The sequence below is a fragment of the Gastrolobium bilobum genome, unplaced genomic scaffold, assembly GCF_033153095.1.
Source record: "Gastrolobium bilobum isolate Gb01-03AN ecotype WA unplaced genomic scaffold, APGP_CSIRO_Gbil_v1 utg87597, whole genome shotgun sequence".
Taxonomy (NCBI): domain Eukaryota; kingdom Viridiplantae; phylum Streptophyta; class Magnoliopsida; order Fabales; family Fabaceae; genus Gastrolobium; species Gastrolobium bilobum.
The window spans coordinates 1-20,916 of NW_026896205.1; the positions used below are offsets into that span (position 1 = coordinate 1).

Genomic DNA, 20,916 nt, shown 5'->3' on the forward strand with positions numbered 1-20,916 from the left:
GTTCACATGTTTTTTTTTTTTCTCTTTCATCATTCCACTTCTTCTCTTCCTTTTGTTATGTGTGTTGAAAACAAAACTTAAGTTTTGTAATATAACATTAATAAAACCCTAAAATGTATTACAGCAATTTCAAACATGTTTGGCTGCAAAAAATACGGGTACTAGAAAAACATGAGGGGTTAGAATTTATATACAACAATAATAAGTATATGATTGGGATCCCCATATTTAATATTTTTATCTTTTCTATGTAAACCTCTATAATATTATTTCAAGGTATGGGACTGAAAAATTATATTGTATCAACTAAACAAAATTAATTTTTTAAAATGATTTTTTGAAATATCATTCTCAAACAAAAATTATTTTTTAACGTCAACTCTTTCAACGTTAATATTTTTAATATCAATTTTATCAAAATCCAAATCAAAGCTTTAGATCATAAAATTTAAAACTCATTCTAGAATATATATTAACAAAGATACATTCATGAATAGTAGTACCAAAGAAAAAATCAATGTATATAGAAGCATAAGAAAAAAAATCAAGGTCTCTCCTTTTGAGGTTTTCACACTTAAATCATTTCCCCTTCCTTTTGTTATTTGCAGTTGGTTGAACAACTGGTTGATTTATAGAAGCCTTCGTTTATAATCCCGCTTTTTTACCTTAGGGTTTGGTGTTTGTCATTTAAAATAATATAAGTTATGTCATTTTAAGAGAGAGACAGACACAGAAAAACGGAAATCATGGGAGAGACAAAGTGAATGATTTTTTTTAATTTAAAATTCAAATTTTCTGTGTCTGTATCTCTCTTGAAATGACATAACTTTCTGTCATTTAAAATGAGAAACACTTTTTCCATAAAATAAAATAAAAAACCCACACAATTGAAGAAACCTGTTTTGTTTTCGTTTGAGTAGGGGAAAAGTTAAGTACCATTAAAAAAAAAAAGACATCTATATAAGACGTCATACATATTGTCCACAATCACAATTCACAAGTGTCCACAACATTTCACTTTGCAAGAATTAGAAAGAAACTTGAAGGAGAATCTTGTGCAACTATGCGTCCACCGTTGAAGAGGGTCAATTTCTGCAGAGGAGACAAGGTTGAGGTTTGCAGCAAAGAAGAAGGGTTTCTCGGTTCCTATTACGAAGCCACCATTGTTTCCCACCTTGACAATGGCCTCTACGTTGTTCGCTACAAGAACCTTCTCGAGGACAACGAGTCTCAGCCTCTCACCGAAACCCTTTATCCCAAGGAGCTTCGTCCATTGCCACCTCGTGTCCACGCTTCTCAGTTTGCGCTCTATCAGAAAGTCGATGCTTTCGACAACGATGGTTGGTGGGTTGGTTCGATCACTGGCAGATCTGGTTCTCACTACTACGTGTACTTTTCTACCACAAACGAAGAGATAGCGTACCCTTCTTCTCATATCAGGGTTCATCATGAATGGGTTAACGGGAATTGGATTTTTTTTAATTAATTTCGTTGTTTTTGTGTGTTCTTGTTCCTTCAGGATCAATGCTGTAATGGGTTTTTCTTTCTTTCTTTTCATTCATCTGTGGGTTTGGAAATTCCACATAGGTTTATGGGTCTGTAACTAATTTTGAGTAGTCCTTGTTATATGTAAATCCACAATGCAATAAATATCCTTTCATTCAAGAACAATAAATACAGCAAAGGCATTTTTCTTTGATTGTGGGTTGATTTATGGGTCTGTAATTAATTTTGGGTAGTCCTTGTTAACGGGAATTCGATTTTTTTTGGTGTTGCTATTTTGTTGTTTTTATTTCCCTTTTCTTTGATTATGTTTCATAAAATAAATAAAGCAAAGGCATTTTTCTTTTTTCTTTTATAAAGGATATCTTTAGAAGCAATTTTCAGGGTTGTAAAAATAAAAAACATTTTATATTTAAGCAATTACACATTTGGTAAGAAGATTAGTTTGAATCATGATCTTTAGGAAAGCACAATGATAAAGGAGCCTGTTTGGTTTGTCGCTGCGTTGAATAAAATTCTGTTTGGGGGCGAAGATTGATTGCAACAATTTCGAACATGTTTGGTTGCACAAAATACTGGAAGAAAAACCGACTGTTAAGGGTTAGAATTGATTTTGAGTGAAATAATTTTTTTCCAAGAGTGAGACTCGCATATTATATTTGTAATTCTATTTTATCAGTTATACAAATTTAATTTTTTAAAATATCATTCTAAAAACATAAATTTATTTTTAACATCAATCCTTTTTTCACGTTATTTTTTTAATTCCAATTTTATCAAAAACTAAATTGAAATTTAACATGATCATGTCATGTGAGAGGAACTCAACCATTAATAATTTAATCAACAATGATAATTGTGTAACTTTATATCTTTATATTTTTTCTTTCTCATTCTTTATCACCATTCATTCAATAATATATGATTATGATTATTACACATGACATGATCATGTAATTAGGACATGAAGAAAATTACAAATTTTTAAATGAAAATTGTACGTACAACTGCTGTACACAAAGTTCTCTCGACCCAATCATGAAGGCGCACGGAAAGTTGTCTCGACCCAATCATAAAGGCGCCTCTGTTTGTTCTGGCTGCCATAAATAGAATAATGCTTAAAAAGGTTAAAATATAGGATTTTATGTTTATCATGTAACATAACACAATTTTATTTTTCTACATACACGTTAAAGATGTGGGGTTCACATGTTTTTTTTTCTCTTTCATCATTCCAATTCTTCTCTTCCTTTTGTTATGTGTGTTGAAAACAAAACTTAAGTTTTGTAATATAACATTAATAAAACCCTAAAATGTATTACAGCAATTTCAAACATGTTTGGCTGCAAAAAATACGGGTACTAGAAAAACATGAGGGGTTAGAATTTATATACAACAATAATAAGTATATGATTGGGATCCCCATATTTAATATTTTTATCTTTTCTCTGTAAACCTCTATAATATTATTTCAAGGTATGGGACTGAAAAATTATATTGTATCAACTAAACAAAATTAATTTTTTAAAATGATTTTTTGAAATATCATTCTCAAACAAAAATTATTTTTTAACGTCAACTCTTTCAACGTTAATATTTTTAATATCAATTTTATCAAAATCCAAATCAAAGCTTTAGATCATAAAATTTAAAACTCATTCTAGAATATATATTAACAAAGATACATTCATGAATAGTAGTACCAAAGAAAAAATCAATGTATATAGAAGCATAAGAAAAAAAATCAAGGTCTCTCCTTTTGAGGTTTTCACACTTAAATCATTTCCCCTTCCTTTTGTTATTTGCAGTTGGTTGAACAACGGGTTGATTTATAGAAGCCTTCGTTTATAATCCCGCTTTTTTACCTTAGGGTTTGGTGTTTGTCATTTAAAATAATATAAGTTATGTCATTTTAAGAGAGAGATAGACACAGAAAAACGGAAATCATGGGAGAGACAAAGTGAATGATTTTTTTTTAATTTAAAAATCAAATTTTCTGTGTCTGTATCTCTCTTAAAATGACATAACTTTCTGTCATTTAAAATGAGAAACACTTTTTCCATAAAATAAAATAAAAAACCCACACAATTGAAGAAACCTGTTTTGTTTTCGTTTGAGTAGGGGGAAAGTTAAGTACCATTAAAAAAAAAAAAAGACATCTATATAAGACGTCATACATATTGTCCACAATCACAATTCACAAGTGTCCACAACATTTCACTTTGCAAGAATTAGAAAGAAACTTGAAGGAGAATCTTGTGCAACTATGCGTCCACCGTTGAAGAGGGTCAATTTCTGCAGAGGAGACAAGGTTGAGGTTTGCAGCAAAGAAGAAGGGTTTCTCGGTTCCTATTACGAAGCCACCATTGTTTCCCACCTTGACAATGGCCTCTACGTTGTTCGCTACAAGAACCTTCTCGAGGACAACGAATCTCAGCCTCTCACCGAAACCCTTTATCCCAAGGAGCTTCGTCCATTGCCACCTCGTGTCCACGCTTCTCAGTTTGCGCCCTATCAGAAAGTCGATGCTTTTGACAACTATGGTTGGTGGGTTGGTTCGATCACTGGCAGATCTGGTTCTCACTACTACGTGTACTTTTCTACCACAAACGAAGAGATAGCGTACCCTTCTTCTCATATCAGGGTTCATCATGAATGGTTTAACGGGAATTGGATTTTGTTTAATTAATTTCGTTGTTTTTGTGTGTTCTTGTTCCTTCAGGATCAATGCTGTAATGGGTTTTTCTTTTCTTTTCTTTTTTTCTTTCTTTTCATTCTTCTGTGGGTTTGGAAATTCCACATAGGTTTATGGGTCTGTAACTAATTTTGAGTAGTCCTTGTTATCTGTAAATCCACAATGCAATAAATATCCTTTCATTCAAGAACAATAAATACAGCAAACACTACAAGAAAGGAGTCATGTAAAGGCGGTTTGGGTTATATATATAGGCGGTTAAAACCGCCTGCGTTTTCTTCATTTGGCGGTTAGTGATCCGCCTGGGTTATTACTGTCGAGAATCATACACAGGCGATTTCTGTAAACCGCTGGAATATCAGCCAGCACTATTTGAGGGCGGTCGACATGACGGCCTATATCGTCAGAGGTGACTTCAGAAATGGCATAACCCATGTTTCCAAGCGGTTAGATTAACCGCCAGTTCTAAACATATGCAAGCGTTTATTTTGGCGGTTTATATCGTCAGAGTGATTTGTGAAATTGCAATAATAGTTAAAAAAGCATGCGGTTAGATGAACCGCCAGAAGATCGAAATGCAGGCGTCTTTGGTGTCCATTAACTCTGTCGGTAAATTGACTATATGCAACGGTCTTTATAACCCGCTAGCAGATTTGCATATTTTTTATTTTATTTTTATAACAAATCCTATATTGTAATATTTAATAGTATCAGAGAAGGGAAATTTAAGCATTGAGTAGGATACTACAGAAAAAGGTAAATATGTATTCAATATTGTCAATAGGATTGAGTGCCATACATATTGGGGTGCCACTGAATGACCAAAAATATAAAACCTATTCCTAGGTAATAAGCAAAACATACCCAGGAAATTGCTAACACCCAAAACAGAATGAGTGAGTGACATACATATTGGGGTGCCACTGAATATACAAAACAGCACAAAATATAGAACCTACTCCTAGGTAAGCAAAACATACCCAAGTAATTCCTATCATCCAAAATATACCTAGGAAATGCTTAACATAAAAAACATGAAAATTTAAAATATAATGTCAAACATCCAAAATAGCACTCAGTGCACAAGCAGTGGTTTGGGGAACTTAATATCCATAATACATGTTCCATCAAAAACTTTGAAATGATGTCCAATATTAAGATGATGGTGGTGAGGGTCCATGATTTGAAGATTCTGGTCCAAGAGAAGGATTATGACTAGCATTGGAGGACTTTCTAATGGCAGGAGATCCCAAGTCAGGAACCTGATATTGTGGGGAAAAATAAAATAGACATTAATCAAAGAGCCAAAGTGGGAAACAAAATATTTAGGTTAGGAACAGTAAAACAATTAGGCAACAGAACAGATGTATGAAATATTGACTTCCTACCAATTTGAGCTTTAGTGATTTTATTTGACTTCGTACCCCATTTTCATAATTCAATCCCAAATACCACAACACTGAAAATTGTAACATTCAACCAAATTTCCTAAAGGAGCAATGTTGATTTATGTGACAAGTCAACATGCACTATAAAACGACAAAAAGGCATAGAGTCAAGCAACACACATTAAAAAATGCATGTGATATTCTGACAGCATTGATCCAAGCAACAAATATTGATCCAAGTGACAGCAATTGATCAAACTTTAAGGTACATATGCATTTTTTATCCAATTGATGGCAATATGATTTATATAACAAGGTGACAATATTTAGACCGGTGACAACAATTATTACAAGAAAATGATGATACAAATTTTAAAACCTAATATTAAATGGACATGCAGAGTTTTATGGCAGATGATAGCAATGTCAATTATATAACAAGGTCCAGTGACAATATGTAAACCACATTGGAAGTGACAACAATTAATAGGAAGAACAGTATTGAGATCTAATGTCAATGTTAATATGAAATGGACATGCACAATGCTGATCCAAATTATAAGGGTTTGTCAACTATATAACAAGAATGAAGATAATATCAGAAACCCCAAAGCAGATTTAAGACACATTTACCTCATTAGATGGCAATTGACTTCCAAAATTTAGCAGAAAATGTGCCATTTGTGATTTCAATGTGTCAAGCTCTACCATCTTGTCTTTTATAGTGTCCAACTCTTCTTTTAGGGCATCATATTCAGCTTGTGTAGGACTACTGGAAGAAGTTGAGGCTGAACTAGTTGATGTTCTACGTATTTGGGATGGAACCACCCCAAAACCCATGCCTCTAACCCGACCTGGGTGTTCCTTCCCAAATACATTAATAAAAGCCTCTACTTCAGAATTGGTTTGTTGCATCTGTACTAGTAATTGATCCTGCATACAATCAATTAACGATCAGAAATTGAACTTGAAAGGTATGACAGTGATTAATCAAAATAAATTACAACAAAAATTAGTTACATTTTTCAGCCTAGCTTCCTCATTCACAAAATTTCCACACTTTTTCTTATGAGCAACAGCATACATTTCCCCCCTGGTCACTGTTGTTCCACGTTCTATTTCCTGACATTTGGCATTGCACAATAATATTAGTTCCATAATTCTACAGAAGTGAAATATATGAATACTAAAGTGGCAATTTACATTATTTAAATGCCATACCAGCTCTCTTTTCCTCCTTGCAATGGTCTTTGAGCCTAGGGTATGTGGGATAGTTTGTTTCTGTCTATTAGCAGTATTGATTCTACTATATTTCTGCATTGTATAGGAAAAAAAATTAAGCTATTTGTTGGATACAAGTGACCGCAATAAAAAATTAAAATCATCCTTCATTACCTTTGCTTTCTCACTTGTTTTATAAGTCAAGAAACTACCCCATTGTTCCCTTGTCATCCCATCAGGGAAATTTTCTAGATTTTGCTCAAAGCTTTTGTCTTTTTCATACATTTCATTCGCTAGCCTCCACCTGTTGTCTTTCCATTTCTTACCCATATTGCCCATACAGAAATGATAATGGTCATCATTATCCACAACGAATCTTTTCTGTAAGAGAGTAATAAGCTCAAAATTAGACACAATAACGACATAATTATAACATGGGCCTGTTACAAAAGTTATGAACCATTGTTACCTTAATAGTGTTTAGCCAAACATCTTCCTTGTAGATGGGGGGTATTTTAGGCCACCTCTCATAACTGATAGGGAATATGTTTGGGTTGCATGCAAGGTGACCCAAAAAACCAAGCAATAGGGCAGCAGCCTCCCCGACAGGCTGAATGTCCTCATTCCATTCCACTACTACTTTCTTATGAGGAGGAAGTACCAATACATCCCGCACACGTAGTCTTTCCGCATCAGCCACTCCATTATCAGCTAGTACAATTTTGTTAATGCAAGAAGAAGATAAAAAAGAAATTGTAAGAATTAAAGGCTGTGTATATAAGATTAATACAAGTTTAAAATATTGGTTTAGGACTCAGTTACCTAGCACATCAACAACCCAGTATTTGTTGCATGTCCTTTGGGAAGGGTTTCGTGGTGGTCTTTGATCGGATGGCTGAGATTGACCAGAGACTGGTTCAGAGGCAGCAGGTGCTATTGTAGGTTGAGCAGATGATGGTGGAGGTTCAGTATTTGCAGTTGCAGCTTGTGCAAATCCTGATTGAGCAGATGGTGGTTGGGATTGAGCAGAAGGTACTTGTTGTTGGTGGATCACCAATTCATGTGGCTGAGTACTCAATTGTTGAGTGGGTACTACCGAGTTTTGGTTTTGTTGTTGCACATTGGTTGTCCCTTCATTAGCAGAGGAGGTTGTGGGATGCACCCTTCTGGTGAACCTCTTTGTACGTGCCATTGCCCTGCTTGGAAAAAAAATTGCAAGCACACATAATAGTGGTACAAAACAGAGAAATCTCAAATGTCTATTTGGGATATAATTAATGAAATCAGGCAAACCAACATGTACACAGTTAATGTAATATAATATTAAAACCAGAATTATACAATTTGACAGTAAAACTAGCATGTACATATTCATATAGTTCAAAACCTCTATTAGCAGCATGTACTCATACATTTCAGATAAACTAGTATGATCAGCAAGTAGACATATACCTGAATAGTGTAAATAAAACCATAATTACACATTTGTATAACAAGTTAAAACAGCAAAGATAGTCGATGTACAGATGTATTCAGTTTAAATTTACCAGTGTAAATCAACATGTACTCAATCATTTTGGATAAACTAGTATAACCAAAAAGTACACATATACCTCCATAGTACCAATGAAAGCAACATTACACATTTTTTGGACAAGTTTAACCAGTAAATCCAGCATGTACAGACCTATACACATTAAATATACCAGTGAAAACAGCGTGTACAAGTTTTTATAAATTTAAACCAGTAAAATCTTCAAAAGTACATGTCATGCAGGACATCAATTTTCTTGTTACAAATAAAATTTATGTAGTGATGTGATCAAAAACCACCGCTAACTCGGAAGCTTTGCGCAAAATACAAAATAACAACCATGTAAAGAACATGTAACTGTAATGAACTCAACCTCTCTTATTGTTATTGCTACTGCTTCTGCAACTAAGCTGCCTCTCTGGAACCTCTTGTCTCTGACATCTTTTATGGAAATCCATAAACTAAAGGAGAGAGAGAGAAAACAAAAAACAAAAAGATCCTAAAGACAAAAGAGGTAATAGTTATTATTGGTATTATTTTATAAGAGACTATATTTAAGAGTTGGTGGTGTCTGAAGCCAATGTCTGTTAATATAGATTGTACGGTTTGAGCTTTTACACGAACTTCCTTTATATATTTTTAGAAAAAAATCTTTCCAAATCAAAGAGGGCAGATATGAATGTTAACAATACATATTGGAATCAAAGTCAACTTCATGAACAAGCTTTCCATTGTAAATACAAAGTTATATCAGAATTGCAGAACTAAAAACCAAAAAATGACATCCCTGGGTAGTGGGGATTAAAATATCTTCCCTCTTTTTATAGACAACGAGATAAGCCACAAAAGTTAAATATATAACTCAGAAAGAGAAAACAAAATGAGGAAAACAAACAACAAGATTTTGGTAAGAAAAATTAATTTTTTTACAACATGGGGAAAAATAGACCCTAACTTTACAAAGGGAAAACAACTTGAAACAATTTACACATGCAGAAAAATAGATAAGAGGGATAATCCAAACCTGTCCACCTGAAGAGCCGAAGAACTTTCCAAGTGCGCAAAAATCAGAAAAAGTTGGAAGCCTTCAAACACTACAACAATAGCATTACATCAAAATGAAACAATGTAAGACTGCCAACGGGGGTTAAGGCGAAAGGGGATGGAAACAGATAAAATAAGGTACCTATGTTGCATTAGCTGACCTTCGCTTGTCAATGAATACAGAACAGACCAACAAGCTGATCCTGTGGACCTGAAGAACGAAGATATTTCCACGTGCAGAACAAGAGGTTCGAACCCTGCAGAAAGTACAATAACAGCAATAAATAAAAAAAGAATCAAAGGAAAATGTCAATGGGGGTTAGGGAAAATGAGGAAGAGGATACATATGATTTCTTTCTCAGACCTTCGTCTATCAATGGGGGTTAGGGCAAAACGAGATAAAGCTACCACCTTGGGGAAACAATAAGGCCGTGAGGGAGCATATTTGGCCGAGTGTGAAGATATAAAATGTGACCCTAAACTTAACTAATATGCCCTGTCCATTTTTTGACTCAGAGTGTGACTTTCGAGGAAAAGCTAAGAGGGAATAGATTTTTCACAAGGGAGGGAAAACTATCCGCCTCGCCAAAAGCACCAAAACAGTATGTGCGTTTAATGTAATAAAATATGGTCTTCATAACATAACAAACCATGCAGGTTAAGTGGCAAAGCCATATGATATTCCTTGTATGAACATGGGTTCGAATCCTCAATGCATACATTTTGAATTCACTATCATGTATATAATTTTTACACTTGGAATAAATCATATGGCGTTATATATATATATATCATAGTAGTGAATATATACTATATTAATATTACGTATATAATTATAATAAATACAAGATATTTTTAAACTTAATATTAATATATATTATTCATAAAAATAAATAACGCATATTTAAGTGTTAATAAAAAGTATTAATATAAGTAATGGGTATATGAAATATAAGTTATTTTATACATTAAATCTAAGGAAATAATTTTTATATATTAATAAAGCATAAATATGTGAAATATTAAAAGTAATAACATAATTATAAATTTTCTCGGTAATAATTATTTATTATTATTATTTATGGAAAGAATATATATATTACAGCCATTAAAAACTTATCTCATGTACACACAAAATGGGGGGACCATCGTTTCTAACAAAAAGTAAATAACAAAAGGGAAAAACTATTCTTATGTTACATAAGATATATTTTCTCTCATACACACTCTTCGATAACTGTGTTACCTTTTTCTTTTCTTTTATTTTTTCAGATGGTGAAGCCCACAAATTTATCTCTATAACATGAGATAACTATCTCCTTTAACATGAGATTAATAAAAGGAGTGTATATATATAATTGAACAATTCCCTTTAATAGCTTTAACTGCAGCAATAGTATGCCTTTCACACTCCTAAGAAAGGAGTGGGTATAGAAAAAAACATTTTGTCAAATCTTTGGTGAGTGTGGTAGACATACTAAACACACAACACATGTAGATAAAGGTAATTCCCATAATTTATATGCACTAACCATATAATAATACAGAAGTATATATATATATATGTATCGTAAATTAAGATTTACGATTTCATATATATACAAAGATTGACATGCGTGACACGTGAACACTTAATCGAGCAATCTAAGTTAATACTATCTATATGTGGAGATGTATTTTTGTTATATGTCAATCGGTAAAAGGGGTGTGTGTGAACACAGAGAATTATCAAATATCTTGCCTTTGCAGGTACGAATTGTTAATCGGTAAAAGACACAAACAAATGTATGTGAGAGCGAATCCCTTGGGTTATTGTAATTGGGAGAGTAGTAGATGAAATTATATAGAAATAGTGTTGTGTGACATGATCGTGAGTGGTTTACGTGTGTACTCACCTTGTGCCCATATAGAAAGAGGCCACTTACACAAATTATGCAGGAGTAATAATTCATGTGTAACGCATGTGGCTCAGTTAAACAAAGATGTTCTACATTAAGTGAGAATATTAATGTGTGAAAAGCGTGGATAACTACCTTCACATAAGGAAGTATACAATTAAGTTACAATGTTCCATTCAGTATTAATGTTTCATGTGCGTGTATCATAACTTGAATACATACACACATATTATTGTTAAAAAACCTAGGTCAAATACCTTACATTATTTCAAATGATTTTATTATAAACCCGACCCGATCATTGATCTGGTCGAGGTACTGCGTCACTGGTTCAACCGGTACTCAAGTGGTTAAACAACATGATCCGATTCAAAAAAATTATAAACATACTCAAATCTCTATAAAAAATAATACCAACTGACAATATTTGGTATATGAAAATTAGTAAATCATACATATAGTCAGTGTACTGATACCTATTATATATATATATATATATATATATATATATATATATATATATATATATATATATATATACTGAAAAATTTAAACATTATTAATTTATAAAATATTTAAATTTCTTAGTATAAGGTACTGCGAAATGTGTTCTTTTACTGGACACAAAACTTAGGTTATTTTAAGAGAGATAGACATAAAGAGGTGTGGGTCCCAACAAAAAAATAAAGACAAAAAATATATAAGGTATAAATCTCACCTCTTTGTGTCTATTTCTCTCTTGAAAGAACCTTATTTTGTGTCTTTTAAAATGATACACAGTATCTTCTAAGTTAAAATACATTAATAAATAAATCAAAATGAAGCAAAATAAAGAGAGTTTAGGGTTTGTAAGAAAATAGATTTGGCCAGAATGTTTCAAAACCCTAATATTCACCTCTCACACTTACTTCCTTCCACTCTCATTTCCATAAAACACAATAGGCTCACCCGCATGCTATATGATCATACGCAGATCTGTTTGGTTTTTGGTGGTTTTCGCTGCTTTTTAAAAAATCTCTTGTCTGTTTTCTTGTAATTTGCTTAATTGGTTTTTTGTTCTCGATTGTTTTCTAGTTTTTTTGAATCTTTGGGTTCTATTTTTTTTTTCGTTAGTTGCTTCGGTGGCTGACAAAGCCTCTTCTTGTTCCCCCATTCGCTGCGCCTACCTCCACTTTCTAGGTACCTCCATTCGTTCCTTATAATTTTTTCTGCTTCTTCCAAGGGTGGTTATTGATATATGTTTGCCTTAACTTGATTTTATTTTCTGTACGCCTGTATGAATCGAAACAATAAGATCGACCCAAGAAATCTTACTGCACCGTCCATGTCACCCAGGGCATTCTGAGGAACAATTAACTCCTTCTGTCTTATACGATTTGGAGAGGCCATAATATTTTGTCAATTTGAACAATTCAAAGTTGTTTTCTCTATTTTTAACATGTTGGGTATTTCCTTGTTTTCCACATTTCTGATACATATGCAGGAATTGAATTTTGGATCTCTTGACAATGGCAATGAAACCTGAAATGCCTACATCTTGTGAAGGGGGCTCTTCTTTCCCTACCTCCCCTACAAGAGCTGAAATAGAGGAGCATATCAAAGTTTTGAAGGCTGTAGTTAGGATGAAGGAAACAGAGAATGCTATCTTGTATAATTTAAACAGGCTTACGCTGAAATATTTATTGTCAAAATATTCCAACCTCAATAGCTTCAAAAAAAAGTTAAACGACCTTGTCCCCAAAAAGCTTGAGGAACGGTGGAAGCTTGAGGAAGTATCAACAGCCCAACCATTGCACCAGAGGACTTGCCTTCCAAGCAGGTTAACCCATATGTTATCCTTATTTTGGTTCCTTTATTGGATGTACTTGGTTTTCTACAAGGGTGCTATGTATTTGTTTTTCAAGCACAGAAAAAATATGCCTGTATCTTTGACCATATTAGTCATGTGCTGGATGTTTTGTTTTAATTTCCTTAGTATTAAAAAAATAACATTACTCAAGTAACCATTACTACCCAATAATCTGTAGGCCTCACAATTGATGGTTTGATTATTGTTTTTGCAGTGATGGTTTATACGATGTTGTATCAGATACGATGACACCATTTGAAAGTGATGGACGAGATTAGATCTGTGTGATGATACCAACAATTTTTTGATCTGATTCGATACCAAGATGTTTCCTTCTTTTTGTCATGAGCATCATTTGATACCAACAATGTGTTTCATTCTTTTTGTCTTGGATGGTTGGGTCCATGCTGTATGTATATATATCTTTCCTTAATATGTTTCAATTTAGTCATGTGTTTAATTTATTTTTCTACTCTAAACAGAATGTCATTTTTTCCTAAAAAAAACTCTAAACCAAAATGCACAAGCATTTGTTGTGGGAGAGGGGGGAAACGAAATTGATTTATTTGTTGTGTAATTTCATGGTGATATCAACAATCCAAACCAATCGTAATAGTACAATCAACTTGGAGACGTCAAAAGCTCATCGTCAAAAGCTTATGATAAAAAGATATTTTTATTTTCATTGACAAAAAGAACTCAGCATCAGAAGCTTCAAGTACTTTATGCTAATTATGTTAATTATAAGTCAGGTACACATGACCAGTGCTGCCAAAGAACAAGCCAGCGACTTTCCGATGAAAACAGCACAATGGCTTAGTGTCACATACAATACACAAGCCATTAATGCGTAAAAAAAATTAAAAAACAAAAAATTATACACGGCAGAATGAGCATATATGAACTTGACAAGTTATATTTTATGCATTACACCGAATTTCTACAGTCCAACTTTGATTTAACATTTTTATTAACTGAAACATGATATTGTTTATTCATCCACATTCATAACAAAATAGACAAGTCACTGTTGCTCAGAATGGACCAAATTTATTCAATATACAAAAATAACATGATAGACAAATATAAAGCCATCCAATGTGTACATATATCAAATACAAAAGTAAAGAGAATCCAAAATAAAAATTGAAAGAACCATGTATGCTAAAAATGACCAAACATATTAATAACTAAACTCTTCTAAAATTAAAGTCTAAAACAATAAGGAAGTGCCAGTTGGAGTAGAAGGAAGTGCCATCAGAAGGAGAACTTATCCAACCCCTACTGTGTCTTTTGCTGCTTCTGTGCTTTGAAATATTGCTACTGCAGCAGCAACAATTACTAGAACAATTGCCATCTTGTTTAACTGAATCATCTTGTTATTAACGTTGTGTGTATCAGGTTGCCCTTGTTTCGTGGATCTATTTATCTGCCTCTATCTGTTTCTGAATGGAAGAAAGGCTTCAAAGTACTTTCTATCTGTGAGAGGCGTTAGCTAGCAGGAAATAATGGACTTAATTAATTATCTAATCTTAATTATAATTAATCAACAAATAATAACACATAACAAAAGAAAAAAAAAACATATAATAAATTCACGCGGCATTTTACAAGGCTCATTGGATCAAGGGTTATTAAGTTTATTAATTGTCACTGTCCTCCTAATCAACGTTTCACCTAACAATTGTTTTGATCCAAATGCATAACATGATTCCTTGCTTCTAAATTAGAGTAACCTTGCTATAGATGAGAATCATAATGAAATATATACGCAACTTGTGAGAAGGGTCAAGCACATGAAATGGTCTAAATCAGCTTTAAATAAAATGGGTGCAGTACCTGAAAATGACACTATTGCATGCCATATACATGCACTTGCCCCTAAACCGTTTTATCTTTTCATTGTTTTCATGAAAAGACAGGTTCATTTGCGATGCGTCCATTACATATATATATATATAGTTGGTTTTAGATGAAAATAGGTACCCAAGTTAAACAGGCCAAAACTATTAAAGTGGTTGTTGGGGGTAAGAGTACATATATTTGTGGCTAAAGGTGCTTGTAGGACCAAATCTAATTGCCACCAATAACTGTCTTTCTTTCAATAAGTATATATGCTACCCAACATTATCTTAAGGGGTATACTACAAAAGCAAAAATATGGTTGAGGACAAGTAGAAAGCACGATAAAAGCCTGTTATATGGCCTCACAACAAAAAGATAAAAAGAATTCACAAGATATATACTTTGCAATAGCCCTTTTTTGAATGAAAAGCCAAAAGCATTATATCTCAAGTGAAAACCAAACCTGTTTTAAAACTAACTAAGATAAGAAATTCTCCATCATTGATTCCCTGCTTTGTACCTTTTTCTTCTTCTGTACATACTTGTAATTGACAGAATAAAGTGTTATGTTCATTATGATCTTACAAAAATAGAAGCAGACTTTTATATACTACTGAAGAACTTCAATCAGAGAGATGATACAAGTTCAACCAATAAAACATAAAATGCAACTAATAACAATCACTCACAACCAACTAATAACAAATAATTAACATAACAGCCTAAGTACGGTGCTTAGCTAATATCAGTCACAATTTCCCAAATTACAAAATAATAATAGGTAAGTTGGGATTTGACTTAGACTTTGTACAGGTAAAACATATGTGCCCTTAATAATAGCTATGTCACTATCATTCACTATCATTCACTATCACGACTATCGTGCCCAAATTAAACTTCCTATAAATGTACAAGTAAAAGAAATTTCCGTCCGAAATACTTACCCTTGTATACAACATCAACCACAGCTTCCCTAAAAGTAAATGATACGATGCTTGCCATCCTCAGACTCTCCAATATCACCTGCAATACAAGAACCTATGAGAAACATATTCATGAAGTTACTTTAAATTAAACCCAAACTAGGAATTATTTTGCATAACATTTATAGCAGTATATATTATAAACCATACCCTATAAGTAATTGACATATTTCTTGTCTGACCCCATGTCAATGTCATCTTCCCTCCTTCATTGAGTTCATATATTGCCATTTGCTCTGCCTGCCAATATAGTTTTGTTGACTCATTAATTAATATACATTTTCAACACTCATGGCCTACATAGATTTGGAAATCTTTTTTCTTGGGGGGACATAATTAAGCAACTCTTACTTTTATTGCTTCGAGAAGTTTCTGGTCATCATGAAGATACTTGAGAATCCAAGTTAGAACACTTGTTGTAGTATCCTGAGCTGCAAATAATACCCCAATTACATTATCAGCAATTTGTTCATCTGTTAGTGTTTGGCCTTTTTCATCCTTGTAGTTCAGCAAGTGGCCTAATAGATCCTTCTCGATCAATCTCTGCTCCTTTCTCTTACAAATTATCTCACTTATAATCTCTCTGATTCTCTTCCTAGCCTTTATATCATTTCAAAAGAAAATATTCATTAGACAGAGAAAAGAAACATAATCAACGTACAAATAATTTTCTTCGACTATTAAAAACCATATAATTAAATGTGAAGTGCAACTTATTGAGAGTGCTTTGGAGTATGCAGGTCCATTTTCAATAATACCAGGGACATTGCTTCAAACATACAGAGTCCTGATAGTGACATAGCTACAATCAATTACTATTCTACGAAACCAAAGTGACTTAGTGCTCTTTTTGTTGAAAATGATTAGATAAAGAAAGGGGTTGAACATCAAATACCTTTGGATTTCCCTTTTATTCTTCAGCTGCGATGGAGTTGTCAGATGACTTAGATCTGCTCATGGGGTTCTCTTTTTCTTTTTCAGCAGCAATGGAGAAGATATGCTCTTAGTTAGTGCTCGACATTGCCCTCACCAAAAATGCACCTTCTGAGACCCTCGAGCGTTGGAGAGTAAGAACCAACCAACCCTCAAGTCAATTGCCCAAACCAAGTAAACGGTATTCGAGCTTCACCAAGATTTCCTATACAAGCATGAACGACATCAATGATGCAAGATCCTACTGCCATGAAAGATCCTTAATTTTGCTCTATCCTCCATCACTGCTCTGTTGTTGCTTCTACAAGGAAAAGAAACTCATAAAATCAATAAAATATTCAGAAACAACAGAGCATGTTTATACCGAAATGAAACAAAAATTAAAAAAAAAAAAATTTGTACCGAAATTTCGTTCACTCCTCGTCACCTGGGGAAGTTCCCTCTTCTCCCTGAAATGGAAAACCAAAACTATTGACTTGTTTGGGAGGACAAAATAAGACAAAAATTAATTGAAAAATACATAGACCCGTCTCTGTTTACCTAAACCGCCTCAGCACAAATTTTTTAGGCGGCTCAAATCTAACTGCCTCTTTTTACAAGAAAACGACGACAGCATCCCATATCCGACGACACACCCGCCTAGTATTCCTAATATTTGAGGGCGGTGAAGCTCAAACGCCAGAATCCGCCTCAGAATATATTTAAACAAAGGCGGTCCTAATTAAACGCCACAATATCTGACGGGTTATGACCCCAAACATCGTCGGCCTCCTTATCCGCCCATTAAACCGCCTAAAATGAATATTCACAGGCGGTTTTCTGGTAACCGCCTGAATACGTCCGACGGGATTTGCCACTTTTCTTGTAGTGAAAGGCATTTTTCTTTGATTGTGGGTTGATTTATGGGTCTGTAATTAATTTTGGGTAGTCCTTGTTAACGGGAATTCGATTTTTTTTGGTGTTGCTATTTTGTTGTTTTTATTTCCCTTTTCTTTGATTATGTTTCATAAAATAAATAAAGCAAAGGCATTTTTCTTTTTTCTTTTATAAAGGATATCTTTAGAAGCAATTTTCAGGGTTGTAAAAATAAAAAACATTTTATATTTAAGCAATTAAACATTTGGTAAGAAGATTAGTTTGAATCATGATCTTTAGGAAAGCACAATGATAAAGGAGCCTGTTTGGTTTGTCGCTGCGTTGAATAGAATTCTGTTTGAGGGCGAAGATTGATTGCAACAATTTCGAACATGTTTGGTTGCACAAAATACTGGAAGAAAAACCGACTGTTAAGGGTTAGAATTGATTTTGAGTGAAATAATTTTTTTCCAAGAGTGAGACTCGCATATTATATTTGTAATTCTACTTTATCAGTTATACAAAAATAATTTTTTAAAATATCATTCTAAAATCATAAATTTATTTTTAACATCAATTCTTTTTTCACGTTATTTTTTTAATTCCAATTTTATCAAAATCTAAATTGAAATTTAACATGATCATGTCATGTGAGAGGATCTTAACCATTAATAATTAAATCAACAATGATAATTGTGTAACTTTATATCTTTATATTTTTTCTTTCTCATTCTTTATCACCATTCATTCAATAATATATGATTATGATTATTACACATGACATGATCATGTAATTAGGACATGAAGAAAATTCCAAATTTTTAAATGCAAATTGTATGTACAACTGCTGTACACAAAGTTCTCTCGACCCAATCATAAAGGCGCACGGAAAGTTGTCTCGACCCAATCATAAATGCGCCTCTGTTTGTTCTGGCTGCCATAAATAGAATTATGCTTAAAAAGGTTAAAATATAGGATTTTATGTTTATCATGTAACATAACACAATTTTATTTTTCTACATACACGTTAAAGATGTGGGGTTCACATGTTTTTTTTTTCTCTTTCATCATTCCACTTCTTCTCTTCCTTTTGTTATGTTTGTTGAAAACAAAACTTAAGTTATGTAATATACCATTAATAAAACCCTAAAATGTATTACAACAATTTCAAACATGTTTGGATGCAAAAAATACGGGTACTAGAAAAACACGCGGGGTTAGAATTTATATATAGCAATAATAAGTATATGATTGGGATCCCCATATTTAAAATTTTTATCTTTTCTATGTAAACCTCTATAATATTATTTCAAGGTATGGGACTGAAAAATTATATTGTATCAACTAAACAAAATAAATTTTTTAAAATGATTTTTTGAAATATCATTCTCAAACAAAAATTATTTTTTAACGTCAACTCTTTCAACGTTAATATTTTTAATATCAATTTTATCAAAATCCAAATCAAAGCTTTAGATCATAAAATTTAAAACTCATTCTAGAATATATATTAACAAAGATACATTCATGAATATCAGTACCAAAGAAAAAATCAATGTATATAGAAGCATAAGAAAAAAAAGAAAAAAAATCAAGGTCTCTCCTTTTGAGGTTTTCACCCTTAAATCATTTCCCCTTCCTTTTGTTATTTGCAGTTGGTTGAACAACTGGTTGATTTATAGAAGCCTTTGTTTATAATCCCGCTTTTTTACCTTAGGGTTTGGTGTTTGTCATTTAAAATAATATAAGTTATGTCATTTTAAGAGAGAGATAGACACAGAAAAACGGAAATCATGGGAGAGACAAAGTGAATGATTTTTTTTAATTTAAAATTCAAATTTTCTGTGTCTGTATCTCTCTTGAAATGACATAACTTTCTGTCGTTTAAAATGACAAACACTTTTTCCATAAAATAAAATAAAAAACCCACACAATTGAAGAAACCTGTTTTGTTTTCGTTTGAGTAGGGGAAAAGTTAAATACCATTAAAAAAAAAAAAGACATCTATATAAGACGTCATACATATTGTCCACAATCACAATTCACAAGTGTCCACAACATTTCACTTTGCAAGAATTAGAAAGAAACTTGAAGGAGAATCTTGTGCAACTATGCGTCCACCGTTGAAGAGGGTCAATTTCTGCAGAGGAGACAAGGTTGAGGTTTGCAGCAAAGAAGAAGGGTTTCTCGGTTCCTATTACGAAGCCACCATTGTTTCTAGGGCTGGCAATATGGGCCAGCCCGCCCCGGCCCGCCACTAGCCCGCTCAAAATGGGCTGGCTCGCCTCGGCCCATTTTGACAAAATGAGTTGAATTGAGTAACCCGGCCCGTTTTATGAGTGGGTTGGCGGGCTACGGGCCAGCCCGCCTAAAATAAAAAAATATATAAAAATAAAATACAAAAAATTAAATTCTGTATAAAATCACATAAAAAAATCTGCATAAAAGCATACAAAAATCTGTATAAAATCCTAATGTGCTTATGAAATCAAGAAGATCAGTGTTTAATAATCTGCATATAAATATGCATCTTTCAATCCAAAAATAATAATAAAAAAATAAAATCATATCAGGATAAAATAGAGTAACAAAACAAGTAACAAAGTGTTGTACGAGCAGTCCACAACAATTCAAAAAAGCCACTTGCATGCAGAGAAATCTAAGATACGGAGCTACATAACAATTGGGCAACCTAAAAAAAAAAAAAAAAGGACTTGGCGGGCTAGCCCGCCCCGTGGCGGGTTGACCCATATGGGCTGGCGGGTTTGGCGGGGCGGGTTTGGCGGGCTGGTGGGTTGAAAAACTCAACCCAGCCCGCCCCATTTGGCAGGCGGGGCGGGCCAGCCCGGCGGGCTCAGCCCATTTTGCCGGCCCTAATTGTTTCCCACCTTGACAATGGCCTCTACGTTGTTCGCTACAAGAACCTTCTCGAGGACAACGAGTCTCAGCCTCTCACCGAAACCCTTTATCCCAAGGAGCTTCGTCCATTGCCACCTCATGTCCACGCTTCTCAGTTTGCGCTCTATCAGAAAGTCGATGCTTTCGACAACGATGGTTGGTGGGTTGGTTCGATCACTGGCAGATCTGGTTCTCACTACTACGTGTACTTTTCTACCACAAACGAAGAGATAGCGTACCCTTCTTCTCATATCAGGGTTCATCATGAAT

At 33.5% G+C, this 20,916-nt stretch overlaps 4 protein-coding genes and 1 long non-coding RNA gene across 7 annotated transcripts; 3 read left to right on the plus strand and 2 right to left on the minus strand.

Annotated features, from left to right (window-relative positions):
* Positions 1 to 1,063: 1,063 nt before the first annotated feature.
* Positions 1,064 to 1,486, plus strand: LOC133298252 (protein AGENET DOMAIN (AGD)-CONTAINING P1-like). Its single transcript, XM_061497516.1, has one exon. The coding sequence runs from the start codon at positions 1,064 to 1,066 to the stop codon at positions 1,484 to 1,486; it is 423 nt and encodes a 140-aa protein (XP_061353500.1).
* Positions 1,487 to 3,769: 2,283 nt separating this feature from the next.
* On the plus strand, positions 3,770 to 4,192 carry LOC133298254 (protein AGENET DOMAIN (AGD)-CONTAINING P1-like). The gene has a single exon (XM_061497517.1). It carries the CDS (start codon positions 3,770 to 3,772, stop codon positions 4,190 to 4,192), a length of 423 nt encoding a protein of 140 aa, XP_061353501.1.
* Positions 4,193 to 5,352: 1,160 nt separating this feature from the next.
* Positions 5,353 to 10,060, minus strand: LOC133298255 (uncharacterized). Its single transcript, XM_061497518.1, has 12 exons — positions 10,036 to 10,060; positions 9,547 to 9,642; positions 9,366 to 9,435; positions 8,693 to 8,802; positions 8,175 to 8,259; positions 7,630 to 8,003; positions 7,277 to 7,518; positions 6,982 to 7,188; positions 6,808 to 6,900; positions 6,607 to 6,708; positions 6,220 to 6,519; positions 5,353 to 5,460 (listed from the first exon to the last, which is right to left on the minus strand). Exons 1-12 carry the CDS (start codon positions 10,058 to 10,060, stop codon positions 5,353 to 5,355), a joined length of 1,812 nt encoding a protein of 603 aa, XP_061353502.1.
* A 2,466-nt stretch (positions 10,061 to 12,526) lies between these two features.
* Positions 12,527 to 13,490, plus strand: LOC133298251 (uncharacterized). Its single transcript, XM_061497515.1, has 2 exons — positions 12,527 to 13,102; positions 13,347 to 13,490. The coding sequence occupies exons 1-2, from the start codon at positions 12,792 to 12,794 to the stop codon at positions 13,408 to 13,410; spliced, it is 375 nt and encodes a 124-aa protein (XP_061353499.1). The 5' UTR covers positions 12,527 to 12,791; the 3' UTR covers positions 13,411 to 13,490.
* Positions 13,491 to 14,233: 743 nt separating this feature from the next.
* Positions 14,234 to 17,593, minus strand: LOC133298253 (uncharacterized). 3 transcript variants are annotated; one of them, XR_009749762.1, is made up of 7 exons: positions 17,434 to 17,593; positions 17,296 to 17,342; positions 16,856 to 17,194; positions 16,312 to 16,747; positions 16,111 to 16,200; positions 15,922 to 16,000; positions 14,234 to 14,627 (listed from the first exon to the last, which is right to left on the minus strand). It is a non-coding gene; the product is annotated as an uncharacterized LOC133298253 (long non-coding RNA). The 3 variants fall into 3 exon arrangements; XR_009749761.1 differs by having other exon boundaries at positions 14,234 to 16,000; positions 16,312 to 16,560; XR_009749760.1 differs by having other exon boundaries at positions 14,234 to 16,000.
* Between the last annotated feature and the right edge of the window lie 3,323 nt (positions 17,594 to 20,916).

What these genes read in the sequence shown, in the direction of transcription:
- LOC133298252 (XM_061497516.1), top strand. Translation starts at nt 1,064, where the DNA reads ATGCGTCCACCGTTGAAGAGGGTCAATTTCTGCAGAGGAGACAAGGTT.
- LOC133298254 (XM_061497517.1), top strand. Translation starts at nt 3,770, where the DNA reads ATGCGTCCACCGTTGAAGAGGGTCAATTTCTGCAGAGGAGACAAGGTT.
- LOC133298255 (XM_061497518.1), bottom strand. Translation starts at nt 10,060, where the DNA reads ATGGCTTTGCCACTTAACCTGCATG. An exon ending in GTTTTGAACTATATGAATAT is followed by an intron (nt 8,004 to 8,174) that starts GTACATGCTAGT and finishes TTTTCCAAGCAG; the next exon opens with GGCAATGGCACGTACAAAGA. An exon ending in AAACAAGTGAGAAAGCAAAG is followed by an intron (nt 6,901 to 6,981) that starts GTAATGAAGGAT and finishes TATACAATGCAG; the next exon opens with AAATATAGTAGAATCAATAC.
- LOC133298251 (XM_061497515.1), top strand. Translation starts at nt 12,792, where the DNA reads ATGGCAATGAAACCTGAAATGCCTACATCTTGTGAAGGGGGCTCTTCT. An exon ending in AGGACTTGCCTTCCAAGCAG is followed by an intron (nt 13,103 to 13,346) that starts GTTAACCCATAT and finishes TTGTTTTTGCAG; the next exon opens with TGATGGTTTATACGATGTTG.